Raw genomic sequence first — 21181 nt, forward strand, 5'->3', positions numbered from 1 at the left:
GTGCCTTTGGTGTCCATTGCTAGATTTCACATGCATAGCAACTGTATAGGGGAAAAAGTTGGGTAAAGTTATATAAAGTGCAGTATAATATGGGCAGGAATATGTGCCACTAGAAACTGAATTTGAGTTATTAATGCGTGGCTACGCATTATTTTATTTTTTCAAATGTCACCAGAGGGGCTCCGTAGAAATGGAGAAAACACAATAGGTTTCGAAATATCTAGCTCCCATTGGTCGTTGAATTATATCGTTGAAGGAAAATAGAGGTTATAGTAGGCTACGTGAAAAGGAGTTCTTTGTATCTGCACTCGATTGCTCTTCCGCCGGAAGACCCGGATGTTTGGCACAGTAAAATTGAAATTGAATTGCAAAAACTGAATTTGAATTGTGAGAATTGAATGTAGATTCCGTTTTTCAATGCAATGATTCAAATTAAACAATACAAATTCAAATTATGTGATTCAGATTCAGTTTTTTAATGCAATTATTCAAGTTGAGCAATTCAAATTCAAATATAAATTATTCAAATTCAGTTTCTAGTGGCACATATTTCTGCCCATAAGTATACAAAGAATAAGTGCTGAATTAGCCAATAGCCAGCCATTATAACTTCAAAGTCCGTCATCAGCTTGGCAAACCCAGAACGATCAGTATCTTGTACTAACTTAGCGAAGGCTAAACATTCATTTATGATCTTGCCACAAAAATGGCATTTAAAACAATACTACTACAAACACTAGCCAGCAGCGCCACAGCTACTCCACTGTGGGTTGACTGAAGGGTTGGTAGTCAGAGTAACTCTGATTGAAATAAGTTGAGCATGTTTCAGCATGATGGCTTGGTTGGACTCCCAGACCATGTATGAGTCTTTGTGTGGAGTCATGTTCTCCTTGTGCTTGCATGGGTTATCTCTGGGTTCTCCAGCTTCCCCCCACTGTCCCAAAATATGTGCCTTAGGTTTATTGAAAATTTCCCGTAAGTGTGTGTGAGAGTGTGTATGTTTGTCTAAATATGTGGCCCTGCGATGGACTGGCGACCTGTCCAGGGTGAACCCCCGCGTTTCTACTGTAATGAGCTGGGATAGGCTCCAGCAGACCTTAAGTGACCGTGTATAGGGTTAAGCAAGGATAGAAAATAGGTGGGTGGATGGATGTTCCAGCCCCAGACTGGTTCCAGCTGGCATCCCAAGATAATTCAATTTACAACATGATGCATTGCAGTACCGGGAAGAACAGAGCTCAAACTCTTCAGGAAACCTTTTGGTGACGTCAAAGAGGATTTGTCCAATAATTGGCATGACAATTACTGATAAGGAACTGATGACAACTAGCCATTTGCTAAACTGGCTGCCAGTCAAAGGTTTTCACTCCTAATTATGTATAAATGTATCACCTTATAAAGTTTTGCCTTGTGTTGTACAATGAGCAAATAAGAAAACAAATCAACTGGCATGGATGTGAAATTTATCTGTGGAGCAAAAGTCAACAAAACTGTTTAAATGTATTTTTCTGCTGAAAAGTAGAACATTTTAACAAGAGATGGGCCCACTTATGCACGTCCATCACTGTCTGGTTCGGATCGGCCACCAAACTAGACAGGCACAGACTGCAACGGACAATCAGGTCTGCAGAGAGGATCATTGGGACTAACCTCCTATCTATCCAGGACCTGTACCGGTCCAGGACCAGGACCAGACCCCTCACACCCAGGACACAGTCTGTTTGAACTCCTCCCCTCTGGACGGTGCTACAGAGCTCTGTACGCTAAAACCTCCACTCAGAGACAGTTTCTTCCCCCAAGCTGTTGCTCTGATGAACTCTCAACACTCATAAAGTCTCAGAGTAATCAGTCCCTGTGCAATAATAATAATAATAATAATAATAATAATAATAACCACAATCATATGCTGTAACAATGCACCTTTCAATAATCATGTCTACCTCATACTGCTGCACCTTTCACTTTTAAATTGTATATATGTTAATAAGACCCATGTGTCTATTGTTGTTTGTAACTATTTAAATCTGGGTTCAGTGAGCGAAAAAAAAAAAAACGAAAACAAATTCCCTGTCTGGCATGTTCATACTTGGCCAATAAAGCTTATTCTTATTCTTTTGCAGCCAGCCCCCAGTGGTCGGAAGAAGAACTGCAGCTTTTCTTAGCGCTGCATTTGTCCCAGTACAGAAGGTTGATTGTTGAGAGGCAATTCAACCTGTCTCGCAGTGATTCATATATTCCAGCATGAAAGGTATAGCTAATTATCAACATCTCACAAACTGAACACATTCAGATTGTAAATTGTGCGTTGTTCTTTTTGGGGAACCAGGAGAACCAACCAACCATTTATGTTTGTTTAACGTTTTATGTAAAGAAAAACTAAACTAAACTAAACTTTGTGTTGCATTTTATATATGCATGAAAAGCGCTATATAAATAAATATTGATTTGATTAGATTTGATGATCCATTGGTCCATCTACTGGGTGAAGGGGTAGATTTGTTTATATTTATGTACATAGATGGGCAGCTAATTATATGTGTATGTATGCATGTGTATATATATATGTATGTATATATATATATATATATATATATATATATATATATATATATATATATGTGTATGTATATATATATATATATATATATATATATATATATATATATATATGTGTATGTATATATATATGTGTGTAGGTATGTATGGGTGTATGCGTATGTATGGGTATATATATATATATATATATATATATATATATATATATATATATATATATATATATATATATATGTGTGTGTGTGTGTGTGTGTGTGTGTGTGTGTGTGTGTGTGTGATTATGTGTGTAAGTAGATAATATACATAGATAAAGAGCAGATGCAGTTAATAGAGACAGTATAGTGTAAATACGTATATTTATATAAATATTTATATAGGCATGTGTGTACAAATATATAGAAATATTCAACTATGTTTATGTATGTATAGGCATGTGTGTGAGTATAATTACAGTATATAATAATAATATCCATCCATCCATCCATTATCTATACCCGCTTTATCCTTTGCAGGGTCACGGGGGTCTGCTGGAGCCTATCCCAGCTCATTTCAGGTGAGAGGCAGGGGTTACACCCTGGACAGGTCACCAGTCCATCACAGGGCCACATATATACACACATATCACCAATTAACCTAATATGCATGTTTTTGGACTGTGGGAGGAAACCGGAGTAAACCCACGCAAGGAAACCCACGCAAGCACGGGGAGAACATGCAAACTCCACACAGAAAGGCCCCTGCCGGGCCTGGGGGTCACCTTCTTGCTGTGAGGCAACGGTGCTAACCACTAAGCCACCGTGCATAATAATAATAATAATAATAATAATAATAATAATAATAATAATAATAATAATAATAATAATAATACTGTTATTTAGCAGTGTGAGTACTGTGTGTGAGTATTTATAAATACGGGTTAAATGATTAGTGAAGGGGGGTACGATTAAATAAGTTTACACTTCTTCCTACTCCTTTTTTCCACGTGTAAAGTAAGATATCAAGTGTTAAAGGATGAAATTCTTTGTTTTTTGTTGTTTTGTTTTCTTAAACTTCTCTTGAAGTGTTGTTTTTGTACAAAAATAAAATAAATCAAATCAAATCAAATCAAATCAAATAAAAAAATCTAAAAATTACACGGTATCCCCCTGCGTTGCTTTAACGCAGAACCATAATTCACCCTCACTACACGGCGGGGGCAGCAGTGAGAGCCCGTTTGCTCTGGTTGCGTAAATTCCTTTTTTCCGACGGCCCGTGATGGCAGCACGGCGCATGCGCCCTCCGCACTTCCTGCGAGGCAGCAGTCAGCTGTCACCGCCAGCGCCGAGAGGAGACAACACACCGCAGCCAAAATGTCCAGCTTTTCCAACAACTTCAGCGCCTACTCGATGACTCAGCTCAACGAATGTCTGGAGGACGACGAGAAACTGACCAAAATGGTCCAGGAGATGGATGAGGTATGCGGAGTTCCTGCAGCTATTGTAGTTCAGTGTTGGCCTCTCCTTCTCGCTTCGCTGTGTGTTTTTTCCTGCAAGCCTTTGTTGTGTTTCTCAACACGCTCATTACAGTAACCGCATCACAGTTAGTGTTTATGCGTAAATACGGAGAGTGCAGCTGGATTTCGACGTCCTGCAATCTAAAGCAGAGCTGCTAATTGTTAATATTTAGAAGTAAAAGAGGCAAGTTATAAGTTTTAACACTCAAGCCTGAATTATGGTTCCGCGTTAAATCGACGCAGAGCCTACGCCGTAGGGTACGCGGAGACGCGCATCGTACGTTCGCGTACCCTACGGCGTAGGCTCTGCGTCGATTTAACGCGGAACCATAAATCAACCTTCAAGATTCTCATTTTGCGTCATTTCTCCACACCAAGAGCTTCTTTATGCTTAGTCATGTGTACAAGGGAGATCACACCTTCACAATCCTGCTAACATCCCTTTTCTGAGAGATAATTTAGTTGAGGGGGCCTAGGCTGGGTTTTTTTTATTTTATTTTACAAAACAAAATGAAAAAAGTAAAATAAACATTGTTTTTGCCGAAAAGGTGTAGGATGAAGCTGTAGTTTATAGTGCCTACCCTTTTTCTCTTGTGATCAGCTTAAATCTAAAACATTAGCATTAATCTGTGGAAACAAACAATGCATAAAGATGACAAAAAATAAATATAAAATTGACGTTTCACATTCTAGAATGTTTCTGATAATATACTCTATAGTTATAGTGTTTTATATTTATTTACAATATTTTCTTTAAACATTTTCTTGAACTTGTAGATAGAACTACACATTTTTAGGTCGTTGTCACAACTATTCCATATTTCTATATTTTTATATTGCCTTAATTGATGTACATCTCTTTTTAATATTTGTTCTTACTGTCGTCATCTCAAACATGAGTATTTGAAACAAATCCTGACTGGGCTTTAAAGGCAAATAAAACAGTTTTCTGCTCTACTATATCATGGAATTTTAGAGTATTATATTTAATAAAGAGATTATTTGTTGGTTCATAATAGTCAGATCTATTAATTATCTTTAAAGCTCTTTTCTGTAATAAGAAAATAGCGTTTGTATTTGTTTTATAGGTGTTGCTCGTTGAGCCAAACTAAATATGACTCCATCACCAGCTCAGAGCCGTACGACAACAGCAGGAAAGATTATTATTATCATTAATATTGTTGTTGTTGTTATAATAAAGCTGTGTTCTGTGCGTGAATTATAAATACTGACTTTACTGACTGACAGCTGGTCGAAAGACCCTGCTGTATTTTCTTGCCTGTAACCCCACAACCAGGAGGCTTGAGAATTCAATTAAATTCAATTAAATTTATTTGTATAGCGTCAAATCATAACAAAGGTCATTTCATAACACTTGACAACACAAAATCAGAGATAAAAGTGATTAGATATAATGCATCATAAATAAGGTATAAAAACATAAGCATCAGTGATAAAAGTGATCAGATATAACATTGTAAAATAATGTATAAAAACATAAGCATTAGAGATAAAAGTGATCAGATATCACACATCATGAAATAAGACACAAGCATCAGAAAACATCAACATCGGAGAAACAGTAGAACAGCAAAACATCCAAGAAACACAGTAACTAGCTGACTCTAAACATAAGATTTTTTGTAGATGAAGGTTTTAAGCCGACTCTTAAAGGCAGAGAATTGGCAGAAGCCAAATTCTATTCTGGCTTTTACAAGTTCCCACTTGATGTGCACCTGATTTGTTCTGTAAGCCACGATTCCCCTGATAAGAGTCAGTTTTTCCACACACACAGCAGTTACCAGCCAAAGTCCCTGTGAGGGTTTTATGACAGGCGTGTATTTGGCACATGGTCAGGGGTGGCTAGGGATTAGCTTTCATACAGGATTTTTAATAATTTCCCATCCCAAATTCTCCGTTCAGTTCAGTCTCTAATCCACGATAATGTCCTCCTGCTGAATCAGCTGGGGTTGATCCCAGCTTCTGGGACAACTTTCCCACCGGGCGCCTTTTCATTATATTTGGTTTAACAACAACATCTGAGATCTTGAGACGGGAACCTCGTTTACCCTCCAGCTTTATCAAACACGCATTGTCAAGGTGCAGGAATTTGTCTTGTCTGTTGTCATGGTGCTGCTTTTTCTCAGGCCGTCTAATTTAAGCACATTTTATAAGAGCAAGGGCTTGCTGTGAAAAACCTGATAAAGGCCCGCATTCACTGACAAGATAAACACTGTCGGATACTGTACGTCTGTGTAACTACACCAGAGCCGCTGCTCGCTGTTTGCTTCTTAGCCATTTGAGGGATTTCCATGCTGCGAGCTGGCCTTTTTGTGTCAGTCTGATCCACACCCTGTCCCAAGGTTTCGTTTTCCTTATCCCACAGGTTACAGAGAGGGAGGGAGCTGTTCATCCATGATGTATCAGCTGTTTTATCATGTTAGTTTTAAGATTACGGGAGAGGTGGAAAAGAACCAGCCAGATATGTCCGAGCTAATGACGGAGGCATGAGAAAGTTTCTTTGTGCTACACTGGATTGAAACAAAAGGCACTGAGAGAAGCTTGAGATTGTTGCAAACTCCTGAATACACAACGGTTGTGTATGAATGCAAGTCTTCATTTCAAGGACACGCTTTACTTTGGGCAGTCATCTCACTCTGCAAAAGACGTGTGGACTTAGGCGCATGCTGCATTTTTAATAATGCAAATTGAGATCTTGTGAATTTGTTTAGATTCAATACCTCCTTCTTTTTTTTCCCTTAACCCAACTTTAAATTGCTCCATGTTACTGTTTTTCTACGTGCAGTATAGTAGGCTGCCTGTGTATGAGGTGAGCTTTGACTGAAAGACTTGTTAAAAGTTTTACGACAGTTGCATGTTTATATCTTTGATTCCAACTTAAAATCAACTGGATTTTTATTTTATTTTTTCTCGAGGATGACTCAGTTTTGTCATCACTGAATGATCTTTTAACAGACATCGTTGTGTCACTTTCTGTACATTCAAAGTATCTTGTGATGTAGATGACTTCCTGCCTTTCTGAGGTCTTTAAGTGTTTTTATAAGGTTTGTTTAGGTTCAGACATGTCAAACTTTTACTTTCTGACAGTATTGGATCTATGAGTCAGTTTCTGATATTGATAATTTGAAGTCTTAAAGTTTATAAGAAGGTTTCGTTTCTTTATTAGAATCGCTTTTTGAATAAGGCAAGTCTGTGTTGCTTAATTTGTTTATATATTCGAAGGTGGCAGTAAAATTAAACACTGCTCCCTGCAGAACTTGTCGTGAAGACGCCCCCTGGATCAGGTTCAGCAGGGCCGAGAGCCGGGCCTTGTTTCGGATCTGCAGTTGTCTGTGTTCTTGGCACTGAAGCACTCTTTGTGAATAAGAAGTGACACCAAATTATGTTTGCTGTCATTTGCAGATCTAGACCGTTGTTTCCCCAAAGGATCTCTTAGGAAAAGGACAGACACTGAACATAATGACCAACAGACCGTTTCCTTAGCTTACCGGTACCTGGAAACTCTTTCTATTAAATGATTAATCAAACACTAAATCAGGACTTGGTTGTAATTACTCAAGGTCTCAATCTGTTATTGATGTCAGTCTGGTTCAGTAGAGGCTGATTTGTTAAGCTCTTTAGTTCACTTTTCTCCAGTTGACTCAGGGTTTCAGACGTAGTACTGGGATTCCTCACCGGTCTCTCAAATCTTTTTATCTGTCTGTGTTTGCGGTTTCACGGAATCGATGATTCAAAACGTGCTTCCAGTCTGATGCAGCAGTGTAGGTTTTGTTGTGTGTAACACCAGCTCTGTGGTCCACGAACGCCCTTAACCTACATTTCTTGTGACTATTTCAGCTCTCGTGGAGAGAAGGGAGCAACGTTGAGCACTTTCCCCAGGAAACAATTATGCGTTTGCTCTGACAGAACAGGCCTGCAGTTATTGGTGCTATATAAAGACCTGCTTCTTCTGTCTGCCAGTAATGTACGAGCAAATGAGAGGCCGTTCCCTTCGAGGTGTGTGATGGTACAATGAGTTAAAAAACATTCTACTGAACTAGCGGCCAACACTTTTAGAAATTCTTCCCAAACACTGCCTACGCTGTGGCGTATTTTTACACCAGTTTTCCTGCAACTCCTCGCCCAGTCGCAGTTATATTTGCAAATATGACGTGTTGGCCAGACATGTGAAATGAGTCTTTGGGCCACTGAGTTTGACGAGCAGAAAGATCAATCAAAGGACAGGTGCTGTTGAGTTGGTGGTGCCCGTTTTGAAATCCTGTCCCCCCCCCTCTAATTTTTTTTCACATTAGACGTTGCAGTTTCTTTTTTTCTTTTTTTTAAAGATTTTTTTGGGCTCTAGTTTTATTCAAGTTGCAGACAGGAAGGGGGTAGAGAGAGAGAATGGGGATGGGGACATGCAGCAAAGGTGCGCAGGCCGGGATTCGAACCTGCGACCGCTGCAGGAGAACTGTAGCCTCAGTATGAGCCGCTTGTTTAACCCACTGTACCACCAAACGGCCCCAGACGTTGCAGTTTTAATAAAAGTAGCCTTTAGCTGCCTAATTGCCTTTATTTATTTATTTATTTATTTACTTACTATTTTTTTTTCTCTGTTATGTTATATTTTTCTCATTGTTTCGGTTATTCAATTAGTCTTCTTTGTAACAAGACTTATGTGGGTAGGGGTTGTGTGTGGGAGATGTCTGTTTGTTTTATGTCATGTATGTCTGTACTTTAATGTAATATATTGTAATATTGTATGTTTTATGGGACCCCCTTGAAAATGAGATGTTACATCTCAAGGGGCTATCTTTTAATAAATTCTAATAGCTGATTCCAAGGTTGACGAAGTGAGCGTTGCTCTGATGCTGTGGATTATATGTAATTATTTACATTTTTTGTTGAGGTACATCTGGCTACATCCCTATAGTTCACCGCAGGGTCACACGGAGAGAAACCACCCTGCATGCACTCGCTCACTCTTGGGGTCAGTGTTGCTGCAGTTGTAAACCACTCAAGTACCACACAAGTGGAGTGAGATAACACAGGAGGCACGTATGCAACAGAGAAACCCTTGCTTCTTCAGGGCTGTCATTTAAGCCCCTGTGCCTCCATGCTTACGTTTACTTGACCAATCATCCTTGCACCTCTCCTTTCTCCCATGCAAATGCATTTTAGAAATTGAGTCATCCTTGAAAATATTTTACAGGAATCCATTTCCTGATCGCAGATACAAGAAGAAAGAAGAGAGGAGATGACGAGGCACAAGCTAGAGGAGTGGAGATGAGCCCAAAGTCTATAGACTAAACGGTTTCTCCCTCTGGCGAGGGTAGGACTTACCTGTACTCTGTAGAAGTTTACTTTTTGACTGTACAAACACTGCACAAGTGTTATGTTGCAGTCAAGTCAAATTTCAAGTCAAATTTTATTTATATAGCACATAAACAAACGGCTGTGCCGCAACCAAAGTGCTTCACAGAAAGTGCTTTAAAAAGCGAAGACATAAAAAAGGGACTAGAAAAGGGCTAAGAGGCAAAATCTGAATAAAACACTAATTAAAAGCAAGGGAAAAAAGGTGGGTCTTTAACTGAGATTTAAAAATATGTAAAGACTGGGCTGCCCGGATGTTTAGGGGAAGGGAGTTCCAGTACGGCTATTTAATCTGGTCGAAGTGAAAACTAATTCTTAAGAAGAGCAAATGGTAAAAGCACAGCCAACAAGCTGAGTCATAAGAATTGTTGTGCATTTCTCGAGAGAAGAAAATTAAACTTAATATTTAAAGCACAGAAACTCCAGAAAAGTTGGATTATATAATGGGAGTTAGGTGAACGAGGGTGGTGGGGAGGAGGGGGCTCATGAGTTTGCCCAGCAGGTTCAAATATGACTTGTGGGCATAGGAAAGACCTTCATTTGTCCTGTGGTGACTCTGGGAGTATGGGATAGTGGGTCTGTTGCTACAGGCTGTACAAACAGTGAGAGAGGGGTCCACATTGCCCGCATTCAGTCAGGTCCTTCTGTTTGGGAGTTGGACTCCCATGAGACTGCCCTTTGTCAATGATTCTGTGCCTTGCTTTTCTAGAGAGACGTCCATGGCACAACTGAGGGACTGACGAGCTCCAGTTCGGAGGGCTCAGGATCCCGCCTCTGCTTTTTGTAGTTGATGTTACCCTGTTAGCGTCATGGAGTGGCCAGCTCCAGCTCTCACTGGAGCAGTTTGAGTTGGGTGGGTGAATCAGCCCCTCCCCGTCTGAGCATGAGGCTCTGAGTTGTCTTCAGACATTCAAATCAGATCCAACTTTATTTAAATAGCACTTTTCATACTAAGTAGCTCCAAGTGCTTTACATAATAAAATCAACACCAATGTATAAAAACTGACACACTCATGGTTTAAAACACACATCCGGTCCTTTTCACGCACATCCTTAATACCCACAGAGCCCAACATAAACATCTGAAACATCTGGCTTAACGCTGAGGTGAGGAACGATATCTTGGGGATCTATCCATGGTGGTCATCGTCACCATGGGGGAATTATCGGCAGTACTCGAGTTGTAAAAAAAAAAAATCAGGGGGGATGGTGGATTTTATCATATGGGGACAGATAATTTGTGCTTAATACAAATAATATGATATATTACAAATAATAGCACTGACCAAAACACCTGCAGAAATACTGCAGGAATGACATAGCAGCAGTTAAATGCAGCCTTCTGTAAGCTTGAAATATCCACTGGGCTTACATCAAATACATCAAAACACAACAATAAAAAACAGTTTTCTGAACTTATCAATATGTCTCTGTCCTTCACAGGATAAGTAAAATGGATCACTGCAAAAACTCAAAATCTTAACAAGAATATTGTTCTTATTTCTAGTTAAAATGTCTCATTTTAGTAAAAAAAATCTCATTACACTTAAAGACTCATCACTGGAAAAGACAACAATTTGAACCTGTTTCAAGTAGATTTTCACTTGAAATAAGTAGAAAAATCTGCCAGTGGAAACGTGGATTTTTTTTGCTCGTAATAAGAAGATAAATCTTGTCCCACTGGCAGATTTTCCTACTTTATTTCAAGTGAAAACTTACTTGAAACAGGTGAAAATTTATCAAAAGTTATTTTTCTGGTGATGACTAAATGTTGAAATAGCAGTAATACCACATTAATTGATGAAATTACATAAGGGATGAGGGGGGATGCCATCCCCCCTCATCCCCCTCATCCCCCCTCAACTCCAGTACTGATTATCGGTCTCTTGTGCTGAAAGAGATCTGCATGATACAGGAGGAAGCCCATTCCCAGCGTCTCTACATGTCACTAGTGGTAAGCAGCTCCCCACATCCTCCCAGCTGCCTTCACCACACGCTTCCTAAAGTCCACAATCCTCTCTCTGGTCTTGTTTACGTTGATGCGGAGACTGTTGTCTCTGCACCAGGCCTCCAGGTGTCCCACCTCCTGTCTGTTCGGGGCAGTTGTGCATCAGGAGGCTGAACAGGAAGAGACCAAGACCAAGAGAGAAGAGTATGGCCGTTTCCGAATTCGCATACTGTACTACAAGTATACACTGATTTGGCCAAAGTGTAGTAAGTAGTATGCTGTATGTGAACAGAAGGAAATCTGCAGTGTGCGAAAAATACCCGGATGTTGTACTGATTTGGAAAGAAATCCGCAGCATGCTTCAGACCAGTCCAGCTCTACTATATCCCTATCTATCTATCTAGTAAAAACATGAAGCTTCACTTTATATTCAGACAAACTAACGTGACAGCTACGACTGTTAGATTTCATCTATTAAACCAACATTTATTTTCCTAAATGATTTATTTCAGCCGGCGACAATTCTCCACAGAGCTGCAGGTTTCTCCCCGGGACGGCGCCGTGGGATGACCCGGCGATCGCGTCTGTTCTCCGGCCGTGAGCTGCTGCTGTTACCATGGTAACAGCTGCTGATGTGGCCGGACCGGCGGCTCTTTTGATCCCCGGAACATCGGATCAAATTTCTTAACAGGCGTTATTTGGAGAAACTTGCTACTAAACTAAACGGTTACTTTTACGCCTGAAAAGATGTTAAAACGTAATAAAGTGGCATATTAACAGCGCTACAGCTGGAATTACAATCCTGGTCCTCGTGGGCCCCTGTCCTGCATGTTTTAGATGCTACCCTGCTTCAGCACACCGTGCTAAAAGTACCTGTGTCATCAACAGAGTTGTGCAGACCTTGGTGACAAGCTAATTAGGACCTTTAATTAGAATCAGGTGTGTTGGTGCAGGGAAACATCTAAAACATGCAGGACAGGGGCCCACGAGGACCAGGATTGAGAAGCACTGCTCTAGTCTGATTTTAAATCTCATCTTTCGCTGACGTTTTGGTGCGAGATGCATTCTGGGATACACTGTAGCACACTGCTGTGTGAACGGTCTGCTGGAGCAGCGTACTGCATCATTCATTTAGTAGGCAGTATTCAGTGCATACTTTGCAGTATGTAGCATGTAGTGCGGTAGTGTCCGAATTCGGAAACAGCCTATGAGTCCCTGTTCTCTAGGTGGGTGAGGGCTGTGTGAGCCACTGGTGTCGTAGTTGGATCTGTTGCTCCCGTATGTGTCCTGGTGTGGGTCCACATTAATGTCTGTGGAGTTCTTTTTGTGTCATGACGGGTCTCTCCAGGCACTTGGTGACAATCAGGGTTAGGAACCGGTCCATAGTCATTCAGGCCTGTCGCTGAGGAACATGTGGGGAGGATGGTGGTTAGTCCAGTTAGTTGAAATGAGAAGATATCTCTATGATTCCTCCTCATTTCAGTACAAAAACCTCAATAAAGTGGCAGCTGCTGAAGGGAGATGGACAGAGAGTGTCCGATGTCACGCAGTGCTACGCGATAGTCGGACGCTCGCATTCAGTTAGGACACAGTGTTTAGTTGTGGCTGTGGTTTGCATTTTGGTTACGTAACAAAAATCAGCAGAATCTGAACGGCTCGTAGAAGTCACATCACACTGGATGGCTCATCCGGGCGGCTGTACAGTAGGGATGGGCGGTATGGACTAAAAAATGTATCATGATTATTTCTGGCATTTATCCCGATAACGATAAAAAAAAATACCAATTCAACTCCACCTTTTTAACTATGAATCTATCTCGCTCTCAGATCCGCCATGTTTGTCATCAAATGGAATCTTTCTTTCTTTCTTTCTTTCTTTCTTTCTTTCTTTCTTTCTTTCTTTCTTTCTTTCTTTCTTTCTTTCTTTCTTTCTTTCTTTCTTTCTTTCTTTCTTTCTTTCTTTCTTTCTTTCTTTCTTTCTTTCTTTCTTTCTTTCTTTCTTTCTTTCTTTCTTTCTTTCTTTCTTTCTTTCTTTCTTTCTTTCCCTTCCTTCCTCCTTTCCTCCTGCTCTTTCCTTCCTTCTTCCCTTCCTCTTTTCTCCCTTCCTTCCTCCTTTCCTAGTTTTCTCTCTTCCTTCTCCCCTTTCCTTCCTTCCTTCCTTCCTTCCTTCCTTCCTTCCTTCCTTCCTTCCTTCCTTCCTTCCTTCCTTCCTTCCTTCCTTCTTTTTTCCCCTTCCTTCCTTCTTTCCTCCTGCTCTCTCTTTCCTTCCTTCCTTCCTTCCTTCCAAAAATCAGCTTTACACAAAAACGTCATCAAGGGGAATTTATCGTTTTTACTGCGACATGACAAATTCTTATCGTGAGGAATTTTTTTGACTGTATATCGTGAACGGTGAAATATCGCCCATTCCTACTGTACAGACACTGCAGAGTTTGGTTGCTTTCCTCCTTCTCTGAGTTGGCAGGCTGAGGGGAGACCACTTTATATATGTTAAAGCAAAAAAAAACGTGTTTTTCATAATAGGTCCAATTTGAGGTATCTGGTAGAGGGATCACTGCGCGGTGTGAGTCTCTGGGTTTGTAGTGCGTGAGGCTCGTGCCCCTCCACATGCCCCCTGGGTCATTACACGACTGATTTCTTTGACCTCTCTCTGCCCACTGTCAGGTCCCTGATGGTGGGCAGTGGTGTGGAAACTAAAGATAAAAGTTCAATGATTTATGAACCACTACTGTTTCTCCTCTGCAGATGCAGGAGGTCCAGCAGAGCAAGGAGAAGACGCTGGCCAACAACCGGATCCTGGCCGAGCAGAACCTCACCCTGCAGCCTCAGCTGGATGAGAAGAAGGAGCAGCTCACCAAGCGCTACAGCTGTCTGCAGGAGGGCTTCGAATCCTACCAGCTCCGCAAGTCCACTCTAGGTCCGGCAGCCGTGCTCACAACATGCCCACACCGTTGTTTATTAATGACCTGATCAGAAGAGCTTGAATTTTTAATGTCACTGACTCCTGAAGAAACTTGAACACCATGAAGTCATGCAGAAAGAAAGAGGTGTTTATTCATGGCCTCTGAATGCTGTCATTGTAAATTGTGATTTAAACACTATGTTTGATCCTGGTATGATGGCTTATATTGGAATAACTCCGTATGATTTAATAAGCAAGACGTATTCGAATTTAAGCGGCATTTAGGAACATTTTCAAAACGCCTTTCAACAATTTTATTACGCAATTTATTCATTTTATAGATCACACATTCTAGTAAGCTCAGCAGAAGCACTGCAGCTGTCTGTTCGATTCACACCGTCACTTTTCTGTTGCAATTTTATTTAATGAAACTCTATTGGTTGGCAGAATTTTCAGTTTCAGTTTATTTAAAAAAAGGACAGTACACATTAATCAACATTACTGTAAATGCGCCAGTTTTAGCCAACTGGCTAATTCGCAACTGTAGTCCATTTTGTAATAATTGTGATTTTTGGGGGGGTGGGGGGGTCCTTCGCTGCGATGAATGACGGAATAGATGGTGAAGCCTGAACCTGGATTATTCATCAGCAGCTAGAGATGAACAAGGAAACGTGCAGGACGGGCCGGAGATGCTGGTCCTCTTAGCTGCTTCCAGGATGATCTCCTAATCCTGCTGGATGACCCATTTCACTAAAACCTTTAATGATACATTTAAAAAGGTCTGCGGCTCAGCAATATTCTCCTTGTCGATGGTTGTTCTTCGTCAATAAATTCCTGCGTCTACAATATAAAACTTTAAACACTCCTCCTGTCCGTTAAAACCCCCGTTCATCATTTAGACAGCTGGCAGAACACAAGTTGATTAGTTATCGTGTGGAGCTGCTCTCTTCTTCTTCGGTCAGAGTTTTCAAAATTATCCAAAATAATTTTCATAAACTATCCATTTTTTGTCTTTGTTTTTCGGTGTATTGAACGCTGGCTCATCAGCAGCGTGCAGTCTGACAAGATCATCAGATGATTGCAGTTTCAGGCCCCGTTTACACGGAGCAAAAACGGTGGCGTTTTCATGCTTTTTGGCCGTTGGTTTACACGAAAACGAAGCTCAAAGTCACCAAAAAACGATCATTTCTAAAAACTCCGGCCAAAGTGGAGATTTTCAAAAACTCAGTTTTCACGTTTGCTTGTAAACGGAGATTTAAGCTTCAGAACGTCACATTATGCGACAGAAACGTCACCAGCATCATTTGTACGACCTGTGTTTACAATTAGTTTGGCCACCGTCAATATTTTCTTGTATTTTACCTGTTTTATATTCTAAAGTCACACTTAAAAGTAACTCCACTTCTCTGTCACTCCAAACGAAAGACTCTCGTTCCGTCTTGGAAGTAACTGGCAGTCAAGGCTGATTTATGGTTCCGCGTTACACCAACGCAGAGCCTACGGCGTAGGGTACACAGCGACGCGCACCGTACGTAGGCTACGCCGTCGATTTAACGCGGAACCATATTATTCAGGCTTCACACGTGTCATTTGTTGACGTTTTTTTCCAGGATTCTGATTGGCTAGCATGACTTTACGCTTCTCGTTACACTGCCCCCTGCAGGTTTGGCTGCTCATAGCACCTTAACAGTGTATTTATGCAGGTTCGTGTAAACGAGGATATTTTTCAAAACGTAGAGGGGGAAATATCCGTTTTTGTAAATACCCGGTTATGTGTAAACGTGGCCTTAGAGGGAACCTTTCTGAAAGTTTTTAAAATTGGAGGAAGTTGACGTGGTTTGCACTTCTTTTTTTTTCTCATTGTTTATTCTCCCTGCGTCACCGCACGACGAAGAGACCTGCTCGACCAGTTCCCTCATTTCCCAGCAGTCCCATTACCACAGGTCCTGTCCTGGGTGAGCACATCCCAGATCTGACTTACATTTCCACTGCCGGATCATTACAGGCTCATGTTGATTTCCTATCTCTTTCTCACATTTCCTATTGTTGAAGAACAGCGCCGTTGCCGGCGATAATTATGTCCTTGTTGATGCACTGGTTGCTAAGGAACTCTCAAAATAGCATTCCAGCTGCTCGCTGTTCTGCTGCAAAAACATAAGTTTCACCTTTTCTCCTGTCCTGCAAGTTATAGCACCTCCAACGGCCTTTTAGGGCCGTCAGTCGCCATATTTAATAGTGTGACATCCACTTTGCTTGTTGCTTTAAAGACTCTAAACACAGCTGGAGTGCATTTATCAAAGCGCTGATGCAGCCTTGTTTTGCATGATCACAGCAAGTGACAGCTTTTATGAAATGTAGGTTACCCAGTGCCCCCCTGCCCTGCACCTTCCGTGCACTGGCCGTCCCCGTTGTGGATTTCACGGTGAGCAGCTGGGGAATGACAGTTCTGCCCAGAGCTGGAAAGAGAAGCAGCTGTCTGACCCAGATGATTTTCAACATGGAGTATGCTCGTGTTGTTGTCTGCATGCATGTGGGGACCTAGTTCTCCCCTTCTCTTCCTGCTCTCCAAGAACTGTGCTGGCTCGACATTACCGTGTACTTGGCTTCAAAGGCCAAAAATGAGTGAAACCCTCCAGCGAGCACCAGAAAACATCCGCCCTCAGTGGAGCATTGTACATTGTTCTGCTAGTGTGACAGCTCGAGTGGGCGGGGAGGAGGAGTGGTGGGTGCTGGGACTGGAAGGGAGGCGAGCCAACTCCCTCCCTCCCTCCCTCCCTCCCTCAGTCACAGCCGAGGTAGATGTGTATTGTACGCTAAATGGCTGTCTCACGATTTCCATCACAGCGGAGACTGTGTTCTCCACTCGCCCAGAGAGCCTCAGCTTTGTGTCGAGGGAGTGCCACCGATACGCCTGAGAGACGGCCTTATTGTGGGAATGTACTGGGAGGCAGGGAGAGGTGCGAGTGCTCCCTGAAATAACACTTCAACTGAGTCAATAGAACATAACTTTGAGAGACAATCCCGGGTGAATGTCGTAGGGATGGGCGGTATGGACTAAAAAATGTATCACGATAATTTCTGGCATTTATCCCGATAACGATAAAAATGACGATAAAAAAAAATACCAATTCAACTCCACCTTTGTAACTATAAATCTATCACCACATTCAGTCTTTGGAGCCAAAACACTGCTCTAAAAGATACTAAATACTACTAAACTACACCAATTGAATTAATTCTTTCTTTCTTTCTTTCTTTCTTTCTTTCTTTCTTTCTTTCTTTCTTTCTTTCTTTCTTTCTTTCTTTCTTTCTTTCTTTCTTTCTTTCTTTCTTTCTTTCTTTCTTTCTTTCTTTCTTTCTTTCTTTCTTTCTTTCTTTCTTTCTTTCTTTCTTTCTTTCTTTCTTTCTTTCTTTCTTTCTTTCTTTCTTTCTTTCTTTCTGGCTCATATCTTTCTTTCTTTCTTTCTGGCTCATATCTTTCTTTCCTTCCTTCCTTCCTTCCTTCTTTCCTTCCTTCCTTCCTTCCCCTACGTTGTGCGTGGATTTAACGCAGAACCATAAATCAGCTTTACACAAAAACGTCATCAATGGGAATTTATCGTTTTACCATGAGATGACAAATACATACCGTGGGGAATTTTTTGGACGGTAAATCGTGAACGGTAAAATATCGCCCATTCCTAGAATGTCGGAAAGGGTCCTTTTTCTTATGTAGTCCTTGTGTTTTAAAGTCAGTTTTAAAGTTTCTCTTTAACTTGGTGCTTTTTCAGAAGTGACACCAGTGGCTGGACTGTTGTCATGTACAGTTGAGCAGTAGCTCCCCTGTGTGTTGAGCATATTTCCACTGGTGATATTGATCTTATGGACTCCTGACGGGCTCAGTCTTACTGCGCCAGCCAGTTTTTCAAGCTTGTTACGTGAGTGTGTGTGAGTGAGAGAGATACATTTAGGCATGCAGCTACTGTCTGGATGTTGCTCTTATTACAAAAGTGAAATCCTGCACCGATGCATTCAAGTATTAACATGAATTAAGTTATTTGGTGCTCTTTTGGCCTTCCCCACACGCATGAATCGGGGCTGTCCTTGCCGTTCCTAACGAGCATTTGTCAAAGCTGTTTGTATTTCAGACGAGGTGCATCCGGAGATGCCTGCACTATCTGCCACACTTTCTTCAGCTCTTTTACAAACCGGATTCGGTTGAAGTTGGGAAATTGTGTAAAATGTAAATAAAAACAAAATACAATGATTTGACAATCCTTTTCAACCCATATTCAATTGAATACACTACAAAGACAACATATTTAATGCTCAAACTCATAAACTTTATTTTATTTTTCAAATAAAAATTAACTTAGAATTCCATTGCTGCAACACGTGCAGTAGAAGTTGAGAAAGGGCAAGTTTACCACTTTGTTACATCACCTTTCCTTTTAATAACACTCAATAAACGTTTTGGAAGAGAGGAGACTAATTCTCTTAGCTTCTCATGTGGAATTCTTTCCCATTCTCGCTTGATAAACCGCTTCAGTTGTTCAACAGTCCGGGGTCTTCTCTGTCGTATTTTACGCTTCATAACGCGCCACACATTTTCAATGGGAGACAGGTCTGGACTGCAAGCGGGCCAGGGGAGAACCTGGACTCTTTTACTTCCAAGCCACGCTGTTGTAACACGTGCAGAATGTGGCTTGGCATTGTCTTGCTGAAATAAGCAGCGGCATCCATGAAAAAGACGTCGCTTGGATGGCAGCATATGTTGCTCCAAAATCTGTATGTACTTTTCAGCATTTATGTTTCCTTCCTAGAAATGTAAGTCACCCACGCCATGGGAACTAATGCACCCCCATACCATCACAGATGCAGCTTTTGAACTTTGCGTTGATAACAGTCCGGATGGTCCGCTTCCTCTTTTTATTTACATTCTACTAGAGTTGTCCCGATCCGATCACGTGATCGGAAATCGGGGCCGATCACGTGATTGCAGACGTTATGAGCCGATCAGGAATCGGATATATATATATATCAGGGTTTCTGTTGTCCGGTAATTGCCGGACTTTGTCCGGTAAAATATGCCGAAGTCCGGTATTTTATAATCTCTCCGGTCAAAATGTCCGGTGAAAATACTCACTGGCGCCGACATCCACGTGTGCGTTGATTTATGGTTCCGCGTCGCACCGACGCAGAGTCTACAGCGTAGGGTTCGCGGCGACGCGCACCCTACGCCAGACCCTACGGCGTAGGCCCTGCGTTGGTGTGACGCAGAACCATAATTCCGGCAAGTAAACAACATGCGCCCAAGTACCCGTGCATGACAGGCAGACACACACGGGGAGAAGAGACAATTTCTTTAATTTTTTTTTTTTTTTTAAACTTTATCCTTATGAACGCAATTGTTATATAGGGTAGTCCAACTTTCCTTATTTTAATCAGAACACTTTTTTTTTTCCTCTTCGGCGTGGAGTAGTGGGCTTGGAGCGGCAGCCATCGGTTAGTTTTTTCTTTTTAGATCCGAGGCTTTGCGTAGATGGTGGCTTCCGCAACTTTCAGGCGCTTTTTCTGCGCAAGCAAGCTTTATAGATGAGGCCCCAGGACTGAAGCATAATACATCCATGGACTGAAGCGGAGCTGCGGCGCCGACATTATGGTTCCGCGTCGCGGAAGGCTCTGCGTTGGTGTGACGCGGGACCATAAATCAACGCACACGTGGAGTAGTGGGCTCGGAGCGGCAGCCAGCCTGTTTGTTTTGAAGCTGAAGCAGCCCTATGCTAAAAAAAAAGAAAAAGAAAAGAATTTCTTTTTATACTGACTTAAGAATGTTCAAGCTGCCTACCTCCTATGTGCTCAGTTTACAGTACACATGTTAAAATATAATAAAAGGGTCATCCTGCATAATTTTCTTTTCTCTTCTTCATTTTTTATTGTTTTATAAAAGTATCGGATCGGGACTCTGTATCGGCAAGTCCTCAAAATCAAACGACTCGGACTCGGACTCGGACTCGGGGGCAAAAAAACCTGATCGGGACATCCCTACATTTTACACAATTTCCCAACTTCAACCGAATCCGGTTTGTAGAAAGCTTCCCAGAAATATGGATGATCTGCCCTTTTGTCTTTATTAATCCAGACACAGAGAGGATTCCCTGACCTTTTAAAGGTGCCGTGTGAAGGCTTTATTGACATAAACTCCACATTGCAACCAACTAAACACACCGAAACTTCAGTGGCCAAGAAAAACACCATGGCTCCACTCCCAAGCAGCAACATTCCCGTGGAAACAAGGCAGTGCAACTTTGGATAAAGAGCTTCTTATGCTAAGGTGTTGCAGCACAGAACTTCTTATTTACATGTTATTTACAATTCTTTTTAAATAAATGAAGCAAATCCAACATGTTTGGAGGGGTACACCAGCATGCCAAAGCTGTGTGGAACGTGAACTCGTAGTCCTCCGTGTGTTTGCTCAGTAGCATCTGCTGCTGTCCCGTGAGAGCTTACACGAGTTCAAACAGCTGGGGGATGCCTCCACTGGCACTCGCATAAATAAATCCAGCCTCTACGTCAGCACCAGATTATGTTGCAGTTTCTTCCACGTTTTCTTTGCAGACACTTGGATCACCTGCGTTTCCCCTTTTAACTAACCTTGACATATCAGGTTACAAAAGACACTTGGAAACAAAGCCATCACAGAGGAAACAAACTTGCATTTCTCAACGTTTTTATGAAATAATTGAAAAAAAAAATTATCCAATAAAGCTCAATCGCTGAAGTCCAGTAGTCAGGTTACACCTCCTCTCCCTGCATGGAGTTTTAAGCAAATTCTCTCGTTTGTCTTGATCATTTCCTGGCTTTTTATTCTCTGCTCGTACTTTATAAACACAAATGGACCAGTGAGTCTCAGCTGGAAACGAAGAGCTAA

The 21181-nt window shown here is 41.5% G+C and overlaps 1 protein-coding gene across 1 annotated transcript in view; it reads left to right on the top strand.

The window, feature by feature from the left end:
* Window positions 1-3855: 3855 nt before the first annotated feature.
* The window catches only part of vps37ba (VPS37B subunit of ESCRT-I a), a 24956-nt gene continuing 7630 nt past the window's right edge, over window positions 3856-21181 (top strand). Inside the window, exons 1-2 of the mRNA XM_061730500.1 lie at window positions 3856-4010; window positions 14115-14286. Coding sequence (XP_061586484.1) covers window positions 3906-4010; window positions 14115-14286 — 277 coding nt within the window. The 5' untranslated portion in view covers window positions 3856-3905. The remainder of the gene's footprint in view (window positions 4011-14114; window positions 14287-21181) is intronic.

Source organism: Cololabis saira, chromosome 9 (assembly GCF_033807715.1).
Source record: "Cololabis saira isolate AMF1-May2022 chromosome 9, fColSai1.1, whole genome shotgun sequence".
Taxonomy (NCBI): domain Eukaryota; kingdom Metazoa; phylum Chordata; class Actinopteri; order Beloniformes; family Belonidae; genus Cololabis; species Cololabis saira.